Source organism: Dermacentor albipictus, chromosome 1 (assembly GCF_038994185.2).
Source record: "Dermacentor albipictus isolate Rhodes 1998 colony chromosome 1, USDA_Dalb.pri_finalv2, whole genome shotgun sequence".
NCBI classification, from domain to species: domain Eukaryota; kingdom Metazoa; phylum Arthropoda; class Arachnida; order Ixodida; family Ixodidae; genus Dermacentor; species Dermacentor albipictus.
In genome coordinates this window covers 172,095,372-172,120,642 of record NC_091821.1, presented here as the reverse complement: position 1 = coordinate 172,120,642, position 25,271 = coordinate 172,095,372, and the positions used below count along the sequence as shown (strand labels likewise).

General features: G+C 50.2%; 1 protein-coding gene across 5 annotated transcripts in view; it reads right to left on the bottom strand.

Annotated features, from left to right (window-relative positions):
* AP-1gamma (adaptor protein complex 1, gamma subunit) overlaps nt 1-25,271 on the bottom strand; it is a 233,201-nt gene that overhangs the window by 174,857 nt on the left and 33,073 nt on the right. For all 5 annotated transcript variants that reach the window (XM_065436802.1, XM_065436803.1, XM_065436806.1 and 2 more), the window contains exon 4: nt 9,550-9,646. In XM_065436802.1, the coding sequence (XP_065292874.1) occupies nt 9,550-9,646 (97 nt within the window). The remainder of the gene's footprint in view (nt 1-9,549; nt 9,647-25,271) is intronic.

Genomic DNA, 25,271 nt, shown 5'->3' with positions numbered 1-25,271 from the left:
ACTTGGCACACAACATATTGCTGCGGCAAGTTCGGGGTGCGTTCATTACACGGGAAATAAAAAAAATTGAATTTTGACGACAAAATTTAGGGGTGCGATCATTACACGAGTGCAATCATTATGCGAGTAAATACGGTATATAAAAAAGACTGATATCGGTCTACGGACACTGTCGGGAAGGAGAGGCCACGTACGGCTTCTCGCAAAGATGGCTGCCATCAGTGAGAAACTTTATTCCTATCCCGTACACTCACTTTTGTTTGCGAGGTGGTTTATCGGCTCTGAAAGGGTCGTGCGGCTGCTGTGAATAGATCTGCATCAATTCGGCACCGAATTTTAACTTGAGTCACTAAAATTCAACGAAGCAGCGCCAATTAGGATTAATGGCCTAAGCGTGTGGCAGTGACAAAAATTCACTGCTGGCCAATGTGCTAACGGGCCACAAGCTGTCGCAGAATGCTTGACGCTAATATGTTCGTATTAGTGATTGGTCAATGATCAGTAACTGGCTCCAAGATCCTGCATACTGGTTAAATTGACAGCTCTTGAAGCGGCGTTGTGTCTCGCGTCGGGAACACTTGACCCGTGTGGTGCAAAGTCACATGAAATATTGCGGAGGTGATAAGTGTCCCCAAAAGTGGTTGTTCGAGAATCTTGTCTTGACTAAAGCTTACCTTTGCTATGCAAGGTATGCTACCATGGCTGATGATCGTTACAGGATGTTTCATCACCAAAATCCATCGTAAATTTCTTACAAGGCGCCATTTTGTAATGCTAGCTCGTTAAAGCTTCATTTAGACCAATTCCCATCAATTCTTTTTCTACTTCAAAGGCGATCATTTCATGACATCGTTGTCTGTTGCTCACTTTCCTGCCTGTTTTATGTTTTGTTGCGGACTTATACCCCGATCTTAACCCTTTTCATACCAACTTTTTTTTTTAGAAAACCACTAAAAATTTCTCATTTTCTTAAATTACTGGTTCATTATGAGCAGTTCTCATTATTATTTTACAAGTATTTTACAAGTACTGCCAGCCTTGTTACCAGGCCTTAGGCAGGAGTAGGCATTTGGAACAAAAAAAAAAAAAAAACAAGTATGAAATACGATCAAACAAGATAGCAGACACTGAACAAGAATCTGCATCTGCAAGAGAAACCATTTCACAATCGTGATTTGACTGGTAAAAACGAGGGATGAACGCTCTGGTTTATTCACAAAGTGCAGAAAGAAAGGATGAAACCGTTGGACAGTCAACAGTTGTGGCAGGTAATACGTTCCATTCGGAAATCGTGCGCAGGAAAAAAGAATGTTTAAATGCGTTGGTCCTGCAAAAAAAATCTCTAACCTTTTTGTTGCGATATTGCAATATTGGCAGCTTATTTGTTATTTTCAGGTGACATTTACCACCAATTATTCTTTCATGTTTTTGAGTTGCAGATGTAGCGCAATACTTTTGGAACAGAAGACTAGCGTGCTTTTGTTATCTTCCCTGCAACAATTTATTGCTAGGCACGACATGGAAAATAATTACAGGGAGGCCGGTGGCAAAGCATTTCTGTCAAGCCATGTTCACTTGAGAGGTCACCAGAGGCTCTATGTCTTCCTTGTAATCATTAGTGATAAGTTAAAGCTCTGAATTCGACTCGCTAGAGTTTTGCAGATCGAAATGTTTAGTTCAGATGAAGAATCGTCCAAAAATACCACAATTTCGGCATTGAAAAGGCAGCCATCGTTGCTGCAGCCACTTCACTCCGCGCCGCCATATTTAAAACCCTGGAGAACCATACTTCCACTTTGTTTTTGCCAGCTGCACCCTCAAGAAATTAATTGCCTGGGCAGCTGGTGCTATTTAAATGTGCAGCATTCACACCGAATAGATGAAACGACTGCCGCTTGTCGGGGAACTCATTAGAAGAAAGGAAATTCCTGAACCAGTGAGACTATCACTGGCATATATTGGAGGAAAAGCCAGGATGAGTGAGACTCGTGCCGGGCAGGGAAAGGGTTAATTAAGTCAAAGGCCGTGAAGTATGTGGTGAAGCATGGGAGTCTGGGAGTGGTGCAGCCGAAAGGCATTTCAGTGTTCACAAAGTCTGTATGCAATACTAGTGGAAGCAGCACGGCTAGCTGCTTGCTGTGAATAAGGCACATTGCACCTTCTGGGAAACACAGACCCTGAAGACCTGAAAACTGTCTATGTTTGCAAATAGTGGACACATATATTTACCGCAAAGCTGTTATTTGATGCATTTTCTTATTAGTTGTTACTCACTTACTTTTCCATGTTTACTCTTTAAAAAATATTCCCACAAGTTTACCCCACAAATTAAATACCATCGCCAACTTTGCTTTGGTTCTTCAAAAAAAAAAGTGTGTTCATTATTGAACTTGTATTGAATTCTGGGGTTTCACGTGCCAAAACCATGATTTGATTAGGAGTCGTAGTGAGGATCTCCAGATTAACTTTGACCACCAGGGGATCTTTAACGTACCCCCAATGCATGGGACACAGGCACTTTTGCATTTTCACCCCCATTGAAATGCAGCTGCTGCAGCTGGGAGTTGATAGCGCAACCACGTGCTTAGCAGTGCAAAACAATAGCCGCTAAGCCACGGTGGCAGGTTGCATTCATTATGCAAGTATAGTGGCATTTCGATCAACGGAAATCGCTTAAATGAAACTGCCTCTTAAACAGAACACCAGCTTCATGGTTGGTTGGTTTTGTATTCATGCAATTGTACTCAGCTTTGTCTCTCAGTAAATGGAACTCCTGGTAAACAGAACCAATTTCCCTGGTCTCTTGAGGTTCCATTTAAAGAGAGTCCACAGTAAATATCGTACAGTACAGTGAAGATACATTAATCTTCACTACCGAAGAGCAGGATTCTTCCTTGTATCCCATACACACTGTTTGCTTCACAAAAGTACAGTCGACATCCATTATTTTGAGCTTGATGGGACCAATGAAATCGGTCAAATTAAACAAGAAGCAGAAAAAATGCAACACATCATCAATTTAATTAGCAGTATTTGCCCCAATTCTAACATGCCCCCTAATCAAACACGCACCTTCTTTTTATGGATTTAAAGTAGAAAACTAACATAAAAATAACATTATAGCTCCTAAACAAAGTAGAAATCAAATGCACAGCTGATTTAGCAAAAAAAATAAGTAACATGCCCCCTCCAATAAGAAAAAGGTGAAACCAGCGAACTTTACCTTCGCTGAATGGAGATTTATTTACTTCATGTCCATTGTGATCTCTGCCAGACAGCACTTTACCGCTGTCTATGAAGAACCACAACATGTCATCCTTCGTACGGTCCATAGCACATTTGACATTCTGTATTTCTGAAGCAACCACAAATGGGATGGTGGCTCATGCCAAGAAAAACCACTTTGCTAGTTTGTCCTGTGATACATGCCATTCTTCGGAACGCCAACAACATGTGACGCGACTTGCCAAGAAAAACCACTTTGCTAGTTTGTTTTGCGATACACGCTAGTATTCTTCGGAACGCCAACAACATGTGACGCGACTTGTTGCTGCTAGCTTAACATGAAATATAATTTATTGTTTCAATGTGCTACTGTACTCTGACTGAAAGCACTGCAGTGTGATCATGCTATGCGAGTTCTTGCATAGCATGATGATGACACTGTATTGCTTTCAGGCCCAAGCAATGTTCAAACACATTTTCTTGAAAAGAAAGAAAAGCATGGGTTAGAACCAGGTTAATACCGTAATAATTCATTGTGAGCTACAGTTTTCATTTTAATATCTTCCTAGAGCAGGCTGAAAATAGGTGTTTTCAACGGAAGATGACGTGTGTTTGACGAATTTACTGTGCCCTAAGCACCACTAAGAAGAACACTGCCGCTATTGGAGTCACCCCCGAGTTCACCGTTAAGGTCGGGTGCATGCGTGATCGAAATTACCCAATGAAGGGCAATTTCAGGATCGAAATAATGAAAGTTTGGTCCCATAGAAATGTATGGGTGCTGGCTAGCACTTTCGGTAGCGATTGAATTAACCCAAACATCGAATGAGTGGAAGTCTACTGCATAAAAAAAATCGCAAAACTATTGAAGTCAATCCTCATTACACTGGACTGCAATAACCCATGGAGAAAGGTCCATTCTATCCAAAATTAAGGCCACGGTATGTTGTAACATGGCAGGACTTTGCACATTACTCCAGCTAGCGTTTCACTAACGGAACCCAGAGGAAATAGCTAGAATTTTTTCAAATAATAATAATAATAATAATAATAATAATAATAATAATAATAATAATAATAATAATAATAAGCAATTTACACAGCAACACAGTGCTCTGCTGTGCACCATCTTCTAGACACTGGATGCGAACAGAATGGCTAGAACCTTCTCAGTGTCACCAACGCACCAGTACCTTTTCAATTTTCTGTCTCGCCATGTCATGTCGACGCACCCATACATTTCCATTCTCTCCAGTCGGATGTGCACAGAAACACGATGTTGCCGCGCTCCAAGGCAGTTCCATTATATGTTGTGTATTTCTAGAAGCATATTTTCTCAAGTTTTCTCAGTCTGGGTTCTTGTTGAGCTCTTGCAAAATGTGCCCCTTCATGTCCGTGGTTGCACGTTAGCAGTGAGTGGCTTGTTTAGTAATCTCGGGAATTCTTTGTTAGCCATAGGGGTGTCTTTGTGCACGCTATATTATGGTAAACTTCCCACTAATATGTTCATTCATTTTAAAGGGCCCCTCACCAGGTCTGGCCAATTTGAGCTGACAAGCGCAGAGCATACAATGCGCGATAGCGATCATGTCTGCAAAGTATTACATCGCCACACGCCGCAGAAAAATCTGAAATTTCAAACCCAACGCCGTTATCCCTTCTCCTCGTGGCCGCCACGCTTGAAGCCGGAGGATGACGTACACAAGCTAAAGTACCTACGTACACGTGTTCATGCTGTGATGTCGCTCGATGTGACACATGACTTCAAGAATTATTCAAGCCAACATCTGTTATTTGTGTAATATGTTGCTAGAGTAGACAAATTAAAGCTTAGAGAAATAATAAAACAGCTAAACCGAATGTCTGCATGTTTTTGTTTTACTTCACACCATAGCAAGACAGATGTACTGCATGCAGGCCCCGAAACTACCGTATAATACGGAATATAGGTCAAGGTGGAATATAGGTCGAACCCCTTATATTGAAGCAAAGAAGTCAACATAAAAATTATAAGGCACAAAACTTTGTTTTATTTAGTGGTGCCGCCAGACTCGTCACCTGCTCATTCGTCTGAGCTGTCTGAACTCTCGTCCAAAGACGACTGCTTTTCGCTGGCTGCGTCCCACAACATGTCATCCTCGGTGCTGTCCAAGGAGTTGCTAATGCAACACTTCTTGAATGCCCGCACCACCATATCGTCGGGCAGTGAGCGCCAAGCCTGCGACACCCATGTGGCCACAGTAGCGAGAGGCGGCCTGCGCAGCCGGCCGGTTGGGGTCGTCAGGTTGTCGCCGGCCATCCACTGATTACATAGTTCACGGACACGGTCTTTAAAGGGCTTGTTGAGCACGACGTCCAGTGGCTGAAGTGTTGAGGTCATGTCTCCCGGAATGACGGCGAGTTTCGTCCTCTCGTCACGGAGTGCCTGCTTCACACCTGCGGTCAAGTGCCCGCGAAACGCATCCAAGACGAGCATGCTCGGACACCGCAGGAGTGCGCCGGGTCGCCGATTATAGATGGTCTTAATCCAATTGAGCATGAGGACCTCGTCCATATACAGTGGAATCTCGATGATACGATCACGGCTAATACGAATTTCTGGATGATACGAATTTTTCTGTGGTCTCGGTCGAGCCCCATAACTTTCCAATGTGCTAGAGAACGGTTGTTACGAATCAATTTAAGACCCGCATCGGTTGCTATGAATATTACCGAAGACATTTCAGAAATTTGAAAGTGTGCTTGGCGAAGGCCAGATGCTGCTGCCGTCTGCGCTCCGCTTCCCTGGCTTTACTGTACGGTGAAATGGCCGGTCACTGCTGCCGTCTGCGCTCCAATTCACTGCGCTCAATTCATTCATTGTCTCCAATTCATCAGTCGCTGTTGGCGTTTCCGTTCTGCCTTCCTTGGTTTCGCATCTGGTGACATGTTCATTCGTCGCACGCGCATTCACTCCTTGTTCTTCTGGCGTTTGATGTTGGGGGAATCCAGCGTCCGCTGCCGCTTCCAGAACCTCTTGGCGCGCAATCACTGGGCCGCTTCGGAGCTACGGGTCTCACTCGACTGCAACGAGACGTCTGACGAAGGAGCGGTGGTGCAGCTGCCACCGCCGACGCCCGCGCGCTCGTTCTACCGCTACTGTGTGACGTCACAGTTGCTATGTGCAGCTGCGCCCCCGACTGGTGCGCCGGTTGTTAAGGAGGGGAGGAGGTTGTGCCGCTGCGCGGAGAAGAGGCCACAGTTGGCACCATTCCAGCGCACGGACGGACGCAACCGTGAGCCCCACCGACGGCAGTCAAAGAGAACAGCGCGCAGTTATGCGATTTCTCCCTCTCTCTTTCGGTGCGGAGGCGCGGACGTGGCGCCGGACAGCGCGGAGGCCGCGACTGGGCGCGAAGAGTTTGAAGCGGTGGCACTTTTGTTGCTTTTGTGCTTTTCCTCCTTTTCCACGTGCCATCGGACGGAGTGGCTGTTGTGCTTCTTGCCGCGTTCTTGTCTTTGACGTGGGTGACGGCGAAGGACCACCACCGGCGGCTGAAACGCTGCATGCGCTCGAAGTTCTGAGGCGTGCTATGGCCGCGGATGAAATCAGCGACGACACGTGCACGCATTTTTATGGATTTTAAGAAAGTCTGCTAATTGACCTGACAAAGAAAAAGAAGCAGAAGGACATCGGAGACTTTTCTTTCAAGAAATAAATGCTTTTTACGTACGTGTGCCTGAGTGAATTCACCTCTCACTCTTTAATTTAGCTAGATTTAATTGTTTGGATGATACGAATTTCGGCTAATACGAATATTTTCCGTGACCCCGTGAGATTTGTATTATCGAGATTGTATTATCGATTCACGTGAACGACAACATCCCTCGGGAGAGCCTCTTTCGGCGTCGCACACCAAGGGGGCGATAACGATACGGATGCTGAAAGGACTGCGCTCCTACATGTTGCTAGACGACTACTATTCATGTTGTGCCAAGGGCCGGTACATAAGTCGAGGGGTGACCTTTTAGTAATATTTTATGGAGAAAACCTCGACCTATATTCCGCACATATGGTACATCATTTTCTACCGTGTTCCAGCACGGGATCGCACTCTGTGATCCGCTTGTGCCGTGTAGCACAGACTTATACCGCTAGTCAGGTGTCCTTGTGCACAGTGTGGAAAATCATGTGCTGCGCGAAATGGGACAATTACAACAGCTCGCATGCGACACTGTCAGCGGAAGTGCACCGCGCTGCAAGAAAGCGAGGAGAAAAAAAATGGTGCCAAGGCCCATGACATATGCGTCATGCGATCCTCGAGGTCCGGTATAGGACAATGCAGGGAAGGAATTTCGCTTGCGGAGGCTAGACAAGGCAAGTGGAGAGAGTGTCTATGCGGTGAAGCTCGCCTTCTGAAATCATGGGTTCACGACACTGAAATATTTCTATCTCAACTATTAATGAGCCGATTTGAAAAAGGTTTTGGGGCAGAATGCTCCCTAGAGGACACGTAAATACTTCCAGCATGTAACCAAGATTTGCTATGGGGCCTGGTGGGGGGCCCTTAAGAAAAAGTATTTTTGAGGGTGTGCAAATACTCGAATATCACCAGATCGAATAGAATAGTGAACGTTCAAATAAGTCGATTTGCGGATCAAATATCTACTATTAAATTTTTAGAGACCCGCATAGTGCCACATGTCGTGTTCACTGCAGAGCCTTTTGTGCTCGATGCCACCCAAGTCAGCATTTCACTTCCGTCTTTGAAGCAAAAGAAGCACCGAGCTGCACTTTGTCCCTTCGAGCACTCCTCGACGTTAACCCAATGCAGAGATCTCACACACAGTGCCCAAACGCTGCAATTCTCAGAACAGCAACATGTCAGCCGGGTCCGCCTCTGTCGGTGCAAGGTTCATCCAGGTCGACAGGACCGGTCAAAATGATAATGTTACATAGACAGAGGGAACTGCAACAAACGCACTGCATATTATTTAGTAAACTTGGAAGCATGTGCGAAGATCGAACCAATTAGCTGCCTATACACACACAGATAGCGTTGTATACGCAGTGAGAAACCAGGCCGCTTCAACAGCCATCAATCTAACCCACATGCCTGAGCTTGGGACTGATCAACAATGAGCCACCTGCACAAACATATTAGTGGCAATGGAATGAACAATTAGTGGCAGTGGAATTGCCACTAGTGGCAATTAGTGGCAATTCCACAATGGCTTGCAGTCTCCATTACATTGACCAGTGGCAAATTTTCACCACTGCCACAATGCCTAGGCAGTGTGGCAGTGTTAGATTGGTCTAACGATAACACACCTGTTGTGAAGTTGGGATAGCCCTTCTGTATGTTGGAGAAAAACTGGAAAGCAAAACTTTCCATGCAAATAAAAAAAATATATTGGTGCAAAACACAGGTTTACTATTGAACTGAGAAACCTCATTGGTATTCAGTACATCACGTCATCATCATGTCATTAATTCATTAGTTTCAGAGGGATAAAAGCACTTCATTCTATTCAACAGAAGTTCTATTCATAAAAAAAAAGAAATTTTCCAGACTTTCATATACTAGAACTGAGCTGTAATCAGCGGTAGCATACTGATTTGGTGTTCCCTTTAAATAAGAGTAAACAGTACTGTATATCTTCCTTTTTATGTACCTAAGTTACTGATAGCTTGCTACATTCTTGTTATACAGTGCTAGGAGACTCCAGAGCATGTGCAGCACCACATTTTCTGGAACAAAATTGGTAATTGTTAAATTTTGGGAAAAATTTTTATTATATTCCATATGCAACTCAATATTGTATTTGAAATCTACTGTATTTGGTATTCGCACACCCCTAGTATTTTCACACTTTTTGGAAATGGCTGGAAAAAGTTGTGTGCAGCACAGTACCCCCCCCCCCCACACACACACACATTACTGCAGCAAGAATTATGTTGCATAGGCACTGTCCAGATAAAATTTGCCCGAAATCTTGTCTGCTGTAGCTGATAGCCCATTATAGCCTGGCTTGTTAAAAGTGGAACTTGTTGTGTGCACAGTATAGGTAGACCAATCTAGGTGTGCAGAATGGTCTGTTCCATTATAATGGGTGTGGACTGATCTTAATGCTTAATCTGGCCACTTTACAACAAGGGAGAATGATTTAACAATGTATCACCATTCTGTTTGCACTGTACACTTACTTGCATCACACTGTGCAATTATCGGTCGGTGCAAGTACTTCAACGTAAATTATGCTTCTATCAATAGACAACTTATAATGCCAAGATGTGTCACTAAGGCAAAGGAATATCACATAAACAAAAATAAAGGCACTCACCATGGTTCTTCTCAGTGAGGAGCGACCGTGTCGCTGGAATAAACATTTCCATCAACTCTGGAACCTTTCTAATAATCCTGAAGGCACTCAAGGCGGCCTGGAAGCATAACAAAAAAAAAAAAGACTAAGAAAAGGAAATGAACATGTGCAGCAATACACAACAGTGACTGAAGCTGCAAGTTTAACAGCGAGCAGTTATTTTTTTCTTACTCATATCAGTAGTTTGGCCAAACACTAATACCATCACCAAGAAATAATAATAATAATAATATATATATATATATATATTGTCACGACGTGGGATCGACGAGTATGCGTAGCAGCACTGCCAAGAAACGCACTTTATCAGTCGTCCAAGGGAAAAACAACAACGTCTTCTTCGTTTTCCCCGCTTCACCTAAAAACCCGCGCTACTTCAGCGTCGTCCCCACAGGCGCATACCCGCTGCATTATGGTTCTGCATAATATAGTTGTGTCATTTGCTCCCCCTTTAGAAAAGATTATTGTCCCGATGATAGAGGCTTGGAAAGCAGCGGTAAAGAACTGGGCAGTCTTGTCAGTCCTCATGGTACGGCTTCATACGAAGCACATGAACGACCTCGGGTAAATGCCGTCGGCGCTTTGAACAGTTCGAGCTGTCTGGAACGACTTCGTAGTTGACGTCACTGATGCGTCGGAGAACTATGTAGGGCCCGAAGTATTTGCGCAGGAGCTTTTCAGAGAGCCCACGCTGTCGAATAGGTGTCCAGACCCACACTTTGTCGCCGATGTTGTGTTACGGCTTTGTGCCGAACATTGTAGCGTCTGGCGTCACAGTCCTGTTGTTCGCGGATTCGCAGACGCGCAAGCTGCCTAGCTGCCTCTGCTCGGTGTGTTATCCCTTCAGCAACAGTCTCGTTGTCGTCAAATTCATGAGGGAGCATTGCCTCTAAAGTTGTTGTAACCTCACGGCCGTATACGAGACTGAAAGGCGTCTTGCGAATGGTCTCTTGCCAAGCCGTATTGCGAAGGTGACATAAGGTAAAACCTTGTCCCAGTTCCTATGCTCTACATCTACGTACATGCTTATCATATCAGCCAATGTCCTACTGAGTCGTTCTGTCAGTCCATTTGTTTGAGGGTGATACGCCGTTGTCTTCCGGTGGGCGGTACCACTTAGACATACAACGATATCTAAAAACTGGGCCATGAACACAGTACCTCTGTCCGTGATGACTACTGCGGGAGCCCCATGCCTTAAAACGATGGATTCCAGAAAAAATCGTGCCGCTTCATCTGCTGTTGCCCATTGCAGAGCACTTGTCTCGGCATATCTAGTGAGATAATCCGTGGCGACGATTATCCGCCTATTACCAGTAGTAGACGCTGGGAAGGGGCCCAGAAAGCCCATGCCTACTTGTGCAAATGGTGTGGCTGATACGCCAACAGGGTGCAGTAAGCCGGCTGGTTTGACGGATGGCGGTTTACGACGTTGGCAATCCAGACATGTCTGAACGCAACGTTTAACGACCACAGCAAGTCTCGGCCAGTAGTAATTCTGCCGAATCCGTGCCAATGCGCGAGTGTAGCCCAAGTGCCCAGCAGTCAGCTCGTTGTGGCGGGCACTAAGATTTCACGTCGAAGCGGTGATGGAAGAACAAGTAGTTGCTGCCACAAGGCGAGAAGTTCTTCTTGTAGAGGACGTTGTGACGCAAGCAGTATGATACCACCCCTCTTGCAAAGAGCCTCGGCACGCAGTTGGTTCGTCCTTCGAGGTAATAAATAAGCGGCAGCAATTCAATGTCATCCCGTTGCTGGCGTGAAAGATTGGCAGTATCCACGAGTCTCAGAAAAACCGTGTCGTCATTGTCTTGTGCTGCCGACTCAACAGGAGACCGAGAAAGGCAGTCGGCGTCTGCGTGCCGTTTTCCCGACTTGTATGTAACAACAAAGTCGAACTTTTGGAGTCGAAGACTCCAGCGTGCGAGCCGGCCGGAAGGATCTTTCAAATTAATGAGCCAGCAGAGGGAATGGTGATCACTAACGACGGTGAAAGACCAACCATACAAATACGGACGAAATTTCGGAACTGCCCATACCATTGCGAGGCATTCTTTTTCAGTGGTGGAGTAGTTAGCTTGGGCTCGGGATAGTGTCCTACTGGCGTAAGCAATCACTTTTTCGCTGTTGCCCTGCCATTGTACTAGCACCGCCCCTAGACCGACATTACTAGCGTCTGTATGCAATATCATCGGGGCTTCCTCATCGAAGTGTGCTAATACGGGAGGCGATTGCATGCATTGCCGGAGCTCGTGGAATGCCCGCTGCTGGTCTTCACCCCAAGTGAAAGGCATATCTTCTCGGGTGAGCTGTGTTAATGGCCATGCGATACGGGAGAAATTCGCAATAAATCGCCGGTAATATGCACAGAGTCCCAGAAAACGTCGCACGGCTTTTTTGTCTTATGGAATCGGAAAATTAGCGACGGCGGCAATTTATCCGGATCAGGTCGGACTCCTTGGCTACTGACGACATGACCGAGGAACTGGAGCTCATGAAAACCAAAATGGCACTTCTCAGGCTTCAAAGTGAGACCGGCAGAGCATATCGCTTCAAAAGCAGTTTTCAGCTTTCGTAAGTGTTCGTCGAACGTTGCGGAAAAGACAATCACGTCATCCAAGTACACCAGGCATGTTTGCCATTTGAGTCCGGAGAGCACAGTGTCCATTGGACACTGAAATGTTGCTGGCGCCGAACACAAACCGAAAGGAAGTACAGTGGAATCTCGATGATACGATCACGGCTAATACGAATTTCTGGCTGATACGAATTTTTCTGTGGTCCCGGTCGAGCCCCATTACTTTCCAACGTGCTAGAGAATGGTTGTTACGAATCAATTTTCCACCCGCATCGGTTGATACGAATATTACCGAAGACACTTTGGAAATTCGAAAGTGTGCTTGGCGAAGGCCAGAAGCTGCTGCCGTCTGCACTCCGCTTCCCTGGCTTTACTGTTCGGTGAAATGGCCGGTCACTGCTTCCGTCTGCGCTCAAATTCATTCGCTTTGGTGTTCGGCGATATCGCCTGTCGCTGCTTCCGCTTGCGTTCTGCTTCCCTGCCTTTAGTACCCGGCGATCTAATCAGTCGCTGTTGGCGTTTCCGTTCTGCCTCCCTTGCCTTCGCATCTGGTGACATGTTCATTCGTCGCACGCGCATTCGCTCCTTGTTCTTCTGGCGTTTGAGGTTGGGGGAATCCGGCGTCCGCTGCCGCTTCTAGAACCGCTTGGCGCGCAATCACTGGGTCGCTGCGGAGCTACAGGTCTCACTCGACTGCAACGAGACGTCTGACGAAGGAGCGGCGGTGCAGCTGCCACTGCCGACGCCCGCGCGCTCGTTTTACCACTACTGTGTAACGTCACAGTTGCTATGTGCAGCTGCGCCACCGACCGGCTCGCCGGTTGCTAAGGAGGGGAGGAGGTTGCACCGTTGCGCGGAGAAGAGGCCACAGTTGGCACCATTCCAGCACACGGACGAATGTGACCGCGAGCCCCGCCGACGGCAGTAAAAGAGAACAGCGCACAGTTACGCTATTTCTCCCTCTCTCTTTCGGTGTGGAGGCGCGGACATGGCGCCGGACAGCGCGGAGGCCGCGACTGGGCGCGAAGAGTTTAAAGCGGTGGCACTTTTGTTGCTTTTCCTCCTTTTCCGCGTGCCATCGGATGGAGTGGATGCTGTGCTTCTAGCCGCGTTCTTGTCTTTGACGTGGGCGACGGCGAAGGACCACCACCGGCGGCTGAAACGCTGCATGCGCTCGAAGTTCTGAGGCATGCTATTTCATCACGCCGCGAATGAAATCAGCGACGACATGTGCACGCGTTTTTATGGATTTGAAAAAAGTCTGCTAATTGACCTGACAAAGAAAAAGAAGCAGAAGGACATCGGAGACTTTTCCTTCAAGAAATAAACGCTTTTTACGTACGTGTGCCTGAGTGAATTCACCTCTCACTCTTTAATTTAGCTAGATTTAATTGTTTGGATGATACGAATTTCGGCTAATACGAATATTTTTTGTGACCCCGTGAGATTCGTATCATCGAGATTCCACTGTACCTGAAATTCATAAAGTCCGTCAGGCGTCACAAAGGCTGTTTTTTCACGGTCTCTCTCATCCACTTCGATCTGCCAATGACCGCTTTTCAAGTCCATTGAGGAAAAGTAGCACGTGTTTCGCAACCTATCCAAGGAATCATCAATACGTGGCAGAGGATAAACGTCCTTCTTTGTGACCTGATTGAGCTTCCGATAGTCGACGCAGAAGCGCAGGCTACCGTCTTTCTTCACTAAAACTACAGGTGATGCCCAAGGACTATTAGATGGTCGAATAACGCCATCTTCCAGCGTCGTCTTCACTTGTTTTTGTATTTCTTCGCGTTCCTTTGGGGCCACATGATAAGGGTTTTGTCGGATGGGTCTGACGTCGACATCAGTAATGATGCGGTGTTTGGTAAGTGGCGTTTGACCAATTCTTGACGCAGAGGAGAAACAGCCCTGGTACTGATTGATGAGCTCAAGAAGACGGTTCCGCTCAACGGCCGTTAACGTCGAATTAACGTCTACAATAGGCGCAGCTGTGTGGATTGTAGAGGCCGACTCCTGCGCTAAGTGGCAGTCTTGTATTTCCGTCACTTCGGCGAAATAGGCGACAGCAGTGCCTCTAACGATGTCTCGGCACTCCTTACTAAAATTCATCAGCAAGAGTTCGGCGTTTCCGTCGATTACATTGATAAGTGCTCTGGCATTGGAGACACCGCAATTCAGTGCTAGCGCACTGATGTGTTCAGCTACTCCAGTCCCATTTTGCAGGCTGTCACAGCGCACCTGTACGAGAGAGCAACTCCGCGGCAAAAGTATGACGTCGTCCACGGCAATACGTAAGTGAGGTTGTTGTGGCTTCTCATGGGTGACATTATACGAACTCGTGGCAAATGTGACGCTTCTGTCACGGATGTTAATCACGGCGCCGTACTGCTGTAGGAAATCCATGCCCTATATAAGTTCTTTACAACACTCAGTAAGGATGATGAGGGTGACGATGAAGGTTGAACCGGCAATTAAGAGTCGGGCCGTGCATTTCCCGACAGGTGTCATCAACTGACCTCCGGCGGTTCTAATGTTGGGCCCGTGCCATGGTGTCTTCACCTTCCTTAGTTTGTCAGCGACCTGTAAGCTTAGGATTGAAAAATGGGAGCCAGTGTCAACCAGAGCGGCTATTTCGTGGCCGTCAATGCATACGATGAGCTCGGCGCTGACGATGTCAGTTACGTCTTTCGTACTTCTATCCGTCGTATTCGTCGTTGTGCTGGGCGTCTTTTTCGTCAATGCAGTCTTCACGTCATCGTTCGTCAATAACGGGGGATGTAGAGCAGTTCGAGTATTGGCAACCTCACTCCCGGAGGTCGCTGCGGCTAGTTTCTCCGTCGAGGGTTAGGCGATCTGCCCCTAGTGATGTCGGCAAAACTGCGACGAGTCGGCGAATTGTAGCGCGCCGGAGGTGGAGAAGAGAACGTGGTCGGGGCATCGTCGTATTTTGTGGCTGACTGTTCACAGGAGTGTCATTGTAAGCGCGTCGACCGTCGTACGGAGAATAAGCATAGTTGGCAGAAAAGCTTGGGTGTTGAGCGGCGCGATAGTTGTTCCATTTGTGGCAAACTCCATAGACGTGTCCAGCTTCACCCACAATGGTAGCACACTGGTCGACGGTCGACGGTGCGTCACAAATCGGTTTTCCGACGCTGATAATTCGGCGGTAACTCTCCATGGAGCCAAGGAGTGGCGTGCGCATGTCGAAAATACGGCGTTGTTAGTGCTGGCATGATCGGCAGGGTCGGTAGAGTCGACGAGGGTGACGATGTCGGATCTGTTTGTGGCGTAGGTGGTGTTGTAGTTATGGCTGTCAATGGCGTTGAAGTTGCGTTGAGTGGACGGCGAACAGCCTCCGCATAAGTGAGGCGCCACGGAACGTTCCCACAGTCTGGCGCTGAAAAAGCTTGCCGGACTTCCTCCCGGACTACATCAGCAACAAAAGTTAATGCTGCCGTCGGTTCCGTAGGCGCAACCACAAAGCCGAGCTGCCGAAGCTCTTCTCGCACCACCTCTCGGACAACTTCACGCAGAGACATGTCGTTACTCGCAGCCAGTACCGAAGTGTTCGCCGCCGAGTTGCTCATGTCATGCTGGCGGTATCGTTGCTGCAGAGCCCGTTCAATGGCTGTAGCCTCTTTTGTGAACTGTGCCACTGTTTTCGATGGATTTCTCACAAGGCCGGCAAACAGTTGCTCCTTCACTCCTCGCAAGAGATATCGCAGCTTTCTTTCCTCTGGCATGTCTGGGTCTGCCCTACGGAAAAGACGGGCCATGTCTTCCGAGAACATAGTAACACTCTCATTGGGCTTTTGAACGCGGATTTCAAGGAGACGCTGCGCGTTTTCCCTCCTGACGATGCTTGAAAAGGTATCCAGCAGCTGTGCGCGGAAGTCGTCCCACGTGGCAAAGCTCCTCTCCCGGTTTACGTACCACGTACGAGCATTGTCCTTCAAACAGAAATAGACACTCGAGAGTTTGTCCGCCGAGCTGGTCTTATGGTCATACTGGGCGACGCGCTCGAACTGGTCTAGCCAATCTTGAACATCTTCAAAGGCATCACCATGAAAGCTCTCCAGGACCATAGGATTCTGTAGTGTTACTTGCGATGGAGCTGCGGTGGCCATGTTATTTGTAGGAGGCAAACGATTTCTCGAAGTTTCTTGCAGGGGACTGGACTCGGGCGCTAAGCCTAGCAGGCGACAACTGAACCAGTGGACCAGTGTTTCGATGCACGACAGTGATTCCGGGCTCGATCATCGGCTTCGCAAAGGGGTGCCAAGCATGAAGAATACCCCGCACCTCCCCCCAGTGTGACGACGTGGGATCGACGAGTATGCGTAGCAGCACCGCCAAGAAACGCACTTTATCAGTCGTCCAAGGGAAAAACAACAACGTCTTTTTTGTTTTCCCCGCTTCACCTAAAAACCCGCGCTACTTCAGTGTCATCCCCACAGGCGCATACCCGCTGCATTATGGTTCTGCCAAATATAGTTGTGTCAATATATATATATATATCATAAGAAGCCAACAAACATATATATAAACAACATATATATACATATATATGTTCTATTTGCGCATCCTCCAATGCGCGTTTTGAGCTCCAAAAAAGAAGCAAAAAGCCACAAAAGTGAGGCCAGGGCAACATTTTATTCCCTATAGTGCCTCGTATACAAGGCACTTTCAAAATTTTTTGCCAGAAAAGGTTTGTGAGGTGATATACCATATTTGCACGATTCTTACACACAATTTTTTTTAATAAACAGTGCATTCAAATTTGCATGCGCATTACAATCGTAACTAACTCAACTCAAAATCAAAAATAAACCCATTCTTACTTTTAAAAAAAGCTCATGCAAGGTGGCTAGCCACACTGCCATCGTACAGGTCTGGAGAAAGCAACGCTCGGAGATATAGCAAGGTGGGTCCATGGTGCATGGAATGTCCCCCCACAGACGTTAGTTGCGCGAGTCTTCAAGAAGTGTGCCACTTCTAATGCATTAATTAAACTGAAGATGACTTTCCGTGGTCGGCAGACAGCGAAAAGGCAGTGTCGTTTGTGGGGGTTCCACTCTGCGTGCGGCTAGGGCTGAAGGCGAGCTCCGGATCTAGCCCCACGCAGTCGCTCCGTGGTACTCCCAACCCGTAGCGCGGGAATCGCGGCTACGCCGGGTTCGGACGAATAAGGCAAACAGCGGTGTCAACGGTAACAACGTTTATTGCTAATAGCAATATCAAACACTCGCAGAGGGACGTCCTCTCAGTAAAAGTAGGAAAAGGCTTGCCTCGTTGTCTGGGTGGGTCAGACAAACGAGGTCACTCACAGGATCCGGCAGGTGCAGTCCAGGTAGTCCAAGGCGTTGGCGTCCCAAGAGAGCGAGTCTCCCCCGGTAGCGCGCTTTTATACCCTTTTACCTTTTTGCGAGGGGAAGTCCTCCTCGCCCGCCGGATACGTTTCCCTTTTCCGTGAGCCGCGTAGGAGAAGGGGCGTACGCGTGTCCTCAGGGCGACGAAGAGAGAGAGGGCGCGTAGTGCCTCTCTCCCCTTGTCAACTGCGGCGCGACCCGTTTGTCCGTGACGGCGCCCCGTCGCCACGTGCGAACGGGTTGCCGCAGGTACGCGGGAGGAAATGGAGGCGAGTGCTCCCCACATCCTCCTCCCCTTAAGAAGGCCCCCGTACGTTGATGCTGGCACCAAGGTACGCCCGAAGGGTTCGGGCGCCCGTTTGCTAAAGTTCCCGCCAAGGTTGGCGATCAAGGCAGCGTGGCACACGCTGGCTTTGAGCGTCGGGCTTGCGTTGCTGTTGCCCTCAGGTGGCGGATACTTGATGCCGACTCGAAGGTGTTCAGTCAGCGGCACTGCTCGGGCTTGCGAGGCGGATCGTAGTCGGGGCTCGAAGGCGACTCTCCGTGCCGCGCTCCAGGTGTCGGCTGCACCAGCCGGGCGGTCGCTTGCTGGGCGCCAGGTAGTGGTTCATGCGGCTGCAAGGCCAGCGTAGCGCTGCGGGTGCCTCAGTTGTACCCGCGAGTACTGCAGGCAGTTCGCACGGCCGTGTCTTGTTTCCTGCTTCAGAAAATTGGATTAGTCCACTGCACAGTACGAGATTGTGATAAGCAGCATGATTGGCCGGATCCGGGAACACCGTCAACGCCCGTTACGAAGGGAATGGTCGTCCGCATCATCAACGACTCACAGCACACCGCACTGGCCCTCGCAAGTCTTTAGTCAATGCACACACCGCATGCAAACACCTTGAATCGTTCACGCCACATTCCCGTCGTAGTCTGCGTGGTTGCTTGAAGACTGGAACGACGGCTCGTCGTCAATACTCGGCGCTCTGCTGTCGCTAGACGTTCGCTTCTCGGCAGGAACTAACAAGGTGCCAGCACGGCCCGGACTTACGAATGGTCCTCGCAGTCATCGGGCTACGCAAATATGGCCGCCGGATCATTTCCGCCTGCTACGCAAGTTGTAGCGCGGCTGCGGGCTCGCCGTTCGGTTCTGGCTGTTCTCACTCACCGACCGCGGTTGAGGGAGGGTCTGATCTTCATCCCACTGCTCATCGCGCGGCACGTAGCGTTTCAGGTCGCATACGTGTACCGGCCCGCCGATCGGCTTCCCTTTCATGCTCTCGAGCCGGTAAACAAGCGAGGAAACCTTCTCTCGTACTTGATACGGCCCGGTCCACTTCGGCGCCAGCGAGGCAGCGAACTGTTTGTTAGAATCGCTGAGAACGTGCTGGCGCCGAAGCACCAGATCGCCCACTTCGTAGCGGATGTTCCGATGCGAGCGGTCGTACTGCGCCTTCTGTTGCGCCCTAGCAGTGCGAAGATTACGGCGTGCTTTGCGTAAAGCTTCCGTCATCTTGTCACGTAGGTGCGTCGCGTATTCAGCTCGTGCTGCCGGCGCGACCGACATTCCGCTGCGATCCGCGAGAACTCTATCCATCGGAATCGGCAGCTCTCTCCCCAGGTTGAGAGAAGAAGGCGCATACCCAGTCGAGCGGTTCACTGTCGATCGCAATGCAAACCCGATCTCTGGAAGGTAGGTATCCCAGTCCTTATGTCTTTCAGAGAACGCGACAAGCATGTGCTTAATGTTGCGATTGACCCGTTCAGTGGGGTTCGACTGAGCATGGTAAGTTGTCGTTTTCTTGTGCTTAATGCCAAGTGCAGCGCACGAGTCGACGAAAACCTTCGCAGTGAAGTAGGACGCATTGTCCGTTATCAACTGCTCCGGATAGCCAAATCTGGTGAAAACCTCGATCAACTTATCCATGATCACTCGTGCCGTCAGTTTTCGCAAGGGAAAAAGTTCGACCCATTTACTGAAGTGATCTGTGACTACAAGCAAGAATTTGTTCCTGCTCGGCGTGGTGGGATACGGTCCCATGACGTCACACGCCGCGATTTGCCAGGGAGTCTGGCTGTCGATAGGCTGCATGAGGCCGGGCGGTCGTCCACCTCTGGGCTTCACGCTTTGGCACACATGACATGAGCGGGCGTAGCACATCACGTCCCGTTTCATGCCTGGCCAGGTAGCGAGGCGACACAACTTAATGTAAGTCTTGGGGCCGCTCGCGTGCCCAGCGATACACGAGTCGTGAAAGTAGCGTAGCAGTGCTCCTCGCAACGCGCGCGGTATCACCACCTTAAACGCCTCACTTGTGTCGTCCTCGGTGGGAATATACCTCAGCAGGAGGCCGTCGGAATTCAGCAGATAAGAATCCAGTGCACTCACAGCATTACCAACTGATCCCGAGCGCTTAGCACCGACAGCAATACCAGCTGCCTCCATGTGTGCGGCGGCCGCGCCACCCTGCTCCCGGAGCTCGTCGAGCACTTTTCGACAAAACGGGTCCTTCTGCTGAGCCGCGAACAGCTCCTCTCTGCTGAAGACGACACCTGCGGAACCGACAACATCTACGTGGTTCACGCTCTCGCCCAGGATCGACGGTTGTTCCGCCTCCCTTACTTGGGCCTCTCCATCGCGTCGGACTGGCGCTCGCGAAAGTGCGTCAGCTGCGGCATTGCTTTTTCCTTTGCGGTAGCGCACGGTGAAGTCGTAACGCTGCAGCAGCAGTGCCCAACGCGCCAGGCGGCCACTCGGCTCGCTCAGGCGCCTCAACCAAGTGAGAGCCATGTGGTCAGTCTCAATCTTGAAGGCCACTCCATCGACGTAATAGTCGAACTTTCGCAGAGCGAAAACTATCGCGAGGCACTCCTTCTCTGTCACCGAGTAATTCCGTTCTGCCGGCGTCAACGAACGACTCGCGAACGCAACCGGTCGGAGAGTGCCTCCGTGCTCCTGAAGCAAAATTGCACCTAAGCCTAGGTCGCTTGCATCTGTTTGAATCACAAACTCCCTATTCAAATCGGGCAGCTGCAATTCGGCCGTGTCAGCGAGCACCTTCGTGAGGCCGCGCAGTGCCGCCTCCTGCTCTTGACCCCAAGTCCACCGTTCGTCTTTCCTCAAGAGCTTCGTCAAAGGCGCTTGCACTGCCGCGCAGTCTGGAATGAATTGGCGATAAAAGTTCACCAATCCCAGAAAGCGCCTCAGTTCGCCGATATCTTTCGGCGACGGGTACCTCAGTATAGCCTCGAGCTTATCCTTACTCGGCAGGATGCGGCCGTTATCCAGCGTGAATCCCAACAGCGCTATTCAGCTCGCAGCTATCTGAGCTTTGTTCGGGTTCAGCGTGATACCCGCGGACCTCAGCCTGTCTAGGACGTCTCTCAAGTGGCGCAAGTGCTCCTCGAATGTTTTCGAATAAACCACTATGTCGTCCAGATATGCGAGGGCATGTTGCCACTTCGCGTCTCCTAGCACTCGGTCCATCAACCTTTGATAAGTAGCGGGAGCTCCGACCAAACCAAAAGACATTCTCTTAAATTGAAAGAGCCCCCGGTGACAAGTGAAAGCCGTTTTCTCTTTGTCACGCTCGTCCATTTCGACCTGAAAGTATCCACGACTAGCATCGAGCGTCGTAAAGTACTTCGCCCCGCCTAGGTTAGACACTAAAGAGGAAATGGAGGGTAGAGGGTACGCATCCTTCTTCGTAACCTCATTCAGCCTGCGGTAGTCTACACAAAGGCGATAGGTATCGTCCTTCTTCGGGACTAGAACTACCGGGAAGCCCCATGGGCTGTTCGACCTTTCCACCACGCCTGTGTCGATGAGTTCGTCTAAGGCGCTATCAAGTGCTTTTCGCTTAGTCAAGCTAATCGGCCGAGGATTACATTTCCATGGCGCAGCGTCACCCGTGTATATCCTGTGCCTGACTAGCGTAGTGCGGCCCGGACGGTCAGTGAAAATCGCGTCGTATTCGTACAACAGCGACGACAGTCGTGCCCGTTCTCTCTCCGGCATATCGACCTCTGACAAAAGCGGGTGCGTTACTTCTCGCAGAACAGTGGCGCACTGTTGTGCCACCGTGTCTCTCTCCTCGCCTGCGCCGATTACGGTTCGCTCGCTTGGCTGTGGCCGGGTGTGGCCCACTCGCGCCGCGCCCGGAGACTGGCGTGTCTCCGATGCCACGGGCGCTTTTGCGAAAAGCTTTAAAGCACCCGTTCCGTTCTCTCGGTAACCTCCGTTGCCGATGTCTATTACAATGCCCGACTTGACGAGAAAGTCTCGACCCAAAATAACAGGCACTGATAAACCCGGGAGATGTACGAGGCGTTGTCGCCTGACGCGTTTCTCCCAACGGATCACTAACCTAGCTGCGCCGCTAGATTGTGCTGTGCCGGAAGCAAGTCGGAAGGTGGTGTCATTATCTCTCAAGCGGATATTGTTCTCGCGGAGATGATGCAACACTTCGTCACCAAATAATGAACCGCTTGCTCCGGTATCCAATAATGCAGCGAATTTCTTTCGGGCTATCGTTAGCTCGATGAACGGCGCCTGCGAGTCCGCAACACCTCCTACGCGACAAGCCGAAGGCGCAAGTAACTCGCTACCACCGGCTATATTCGACATCGCCGCACGGGACCCAAGGTGGATCACCGGCGGCCTCGCCCGTTTCCCGAGCCACGCGCTCGGCCTCGGCCCGGCATGCGGCCGCAGTCTCGGGCGATGTGCCCTGGTCGGCCGCATTGGTAGCAGCGGCCGTTGAAGCCTCGGTGGCCTGGGCGGCCGTCGCTCCACTCCGGCCCGCCGTAGCTTCCTTGAACTGCGGTCGGCGTGTGCCGCTCCTCCAGTCTCGCATCGGCCTCTCGTTCCTGTCGCGGCGCGCTGAGTGCGGCATTAGTCGGTGCTGTTCTCAGCGCGTAGGCGTACGGGTCCAAAGCGCGGTCTGATAACTCCCAACTACGCTGGACCTGCTGCTCCGCGAACGATGCCGACGCGTCGACTCTAGACGAGTTGCAAGTGATCGCGCCGCCGTTCCACGCGCAGCGAGGCTCGAGTGACAGCGCCGCGGGTGGAGGCGGGCGGTATGCTCGCGCTGCGAGAATGTCTCCCTGGATGCGCTTCGCCTCGGCGGCGAGTTCGTCTAGGTCTCTAAACCTACGCCCGCTGAAATAGGCCGCGAAAGTGGGGTGCGCCTGCCGTGTGACGCGCTCAACTTTCTCTTCGTCGGTGGCGAGAGGGTTCGCGAGACGAAAAAGTTCGTCCATCGCTCGAACATATTCCAGCAGGGACTCGTCCGGATGCTGGGTACGAAGCTCCAGCTCTCTCTTCAAACGCCACTCGTAATTGGCCGGAAGAAATTCTTCGCGAAAGTTCACGCGGAACTCTTCTACTGTGCGGCATCGGTGTCCGGTCAGTCGGAACCAGCGAGCCGCCTGGTCGGTCAGTGAAACCGGGATCACGCGCGCGACAAGTTCGGCGTCTGAAAGCCCGGTTGCCTGCTGGTAATACAGTAGACGGTCGAGGTACTCACTCGCACTCGTGCGATCGTGGTACCCACTGTAGGTAGGCATGTCTACCTTAATCCGTGGTCTCTCGCTCTGCGACGAGGCCTGCATTGTGCCTTGCAGGGCGCCGGCTAAGCTCTGCATGATTTGCAACGCATTTTGCAGCATTGCCTCGCTAGACGGCAAACTCTCGCCCAAAGGGCCGGATGCCTCCGCCGTCGGGGTTGAGTTATCTAGTGGCATGTGTGCCTCTGTGTTCGCGTCGCGATGCGGCGAGGGGCCCGACGGGGTACGCCTCGTATTGGGGTTACCGTATTTACACGATTGTAAGTCGACCCCTTTTTTTAAATTTGAAAGTCTGAAGTTGGGGGGTCGACTTACAATCGAAACCGAAACATGGCCCCGCCAAAAAAAAAGCGATACCAACGAGAGCTACGACGTAGTTAGAATTTTATGTTTGCTATATGGCCCTACCCGTATCTTTTCGCTATCCCGCATGTTATTTCGCTTTTCGGAAGGGTTTTTCAGCATTTTTGAGAGTTTTACAGTGCATGCAACACTCATGGGGGGTGTCGATAGTTTATGGAAGCACCGCTGTTCCCATTTGCGGCGGCACCCTCAGAACGGCGGCGCTTGCGGGGAGTATCGGTAGTTCATGGAAGAGCAGACACTGCTCGCTGGTTTCTCTTTCTCTGCTTGAAGGCATTAGTATTGGCATTTGACGCGTTCTACTTGAGTGCCGGCTACGTGCTACTTCTATGCTTCCCCAGTCGTCATGAGTGCTCCAGGCCCACTAATCGTTCGGCACTCGTTCACAGCACCGTTCAAAAGGGCTGCCATCCTTTACGCCGAAGAAACAAATCACTGCACAGCGGGCCGCAATTTCGATGTTTGTAAACGGGTGGTGCGAGAGTGGCGACTGCAGCGAAGCGAAATTTTCACCTGGTATGACAAGTGAGAAATTTCCCACGTGCCAAAGTCTGGACGCTTTCCGGAGCTGTAGGCTAAACTTGCGGCGTACGTCGCTGAAATGCGTGATCGGTCACTGCCAGTGAAGTGCGACGTGGTCGTGAAACAAGCCCGGACCTTCGCCTTAATTTTAAGGTTCTGCTCCGCCGTGAGTACAACGAGTGGCTGGCGGCAGAAGACTGCGAAATTACGCCAACCGGACCTGTCAAAAGAGCCTCCCTGACGGCTGCGTGTGGTTGAGTGCATTTGGCGTGGGCTGCTATTCTGCAAGATGTCCTGGTGCGGTCGTTTGCCAAATTTGAAATTTCGCTGCTCCACGACGCGCTGTGGGACTGCAGCAACGATGACGATGGCAGCACTAGTGAAGACGAGTAGTCCAGTGACTATGTCAGCTACTAATAAATTTTCGTTATCGAACGCGCCGTCGGGTATGCTCTTTTTTTTTTTTTTCGGTCACGCGATATGGGGGGGTCGACTTACATTCGAGTCGACTTACAATCGTGTAAATACGGTACCCTCTGCCCACGTGGCATTCGCGCTAGCCTGAGTGTTCCGCGTGAAACACTCAAAACCAAAGCTGCTGGTATGTTCAGCAGCTGCCGCCGCGTTAGCAATAGGCTGCTGACTTTGCGTCGCTACATTCGACAACATGAACAAATCTGAGAGGTCAGACAAGCCTGCCGCCATTGTTCGCTGAAACGTGGGTAGTCCTAGCGCGAACACACCCCAGAAGACGCGCCGTGTTGCCGAATTCGATCCACGTTGGTAGCGCCAAATGTGGGGGTTCCACTCTGCGTGCGGCTAGGGCTGAAGGCGAGCTCCGGATCTAGCCCCACGCAGTCGCTCCGTGGTACTCCCAACCCGTAGCGCGGGAATCGCGGCTACGCCGGGTTCGGACGAATAAGGCAAACAGCGGTGTCAACGGTAACAACGTTTATTGCTAATAGCAATATCAAACACTCGCAGAGGGACGTCCTCTCAGTAAAAGTAGGAAAAGGCTTGCCTCGTTGTCTGGGTGGGTCAGACAAACGAGGTCACTCACGGGATCCGGCAGGTGCAGTCCAGGTAGTCCAAGGCGTCGGCGTCCCAAGAGAGCGAGTCTCCCCCGGTAGCGCGCTTTTATACCCTTTTACCTTTTTGCGAGGGGAAGTCCTCCTCGCCCGCCGGATACGTTTCCCTTTTCCGTGAGCCACGTAGGAGAAGGGGCGTACGCGCGTCCTCAGGGCGACGAAGAGAGAGAGGGCGCGTAGTGCCTCTCTCCCCTTGTCAACTGC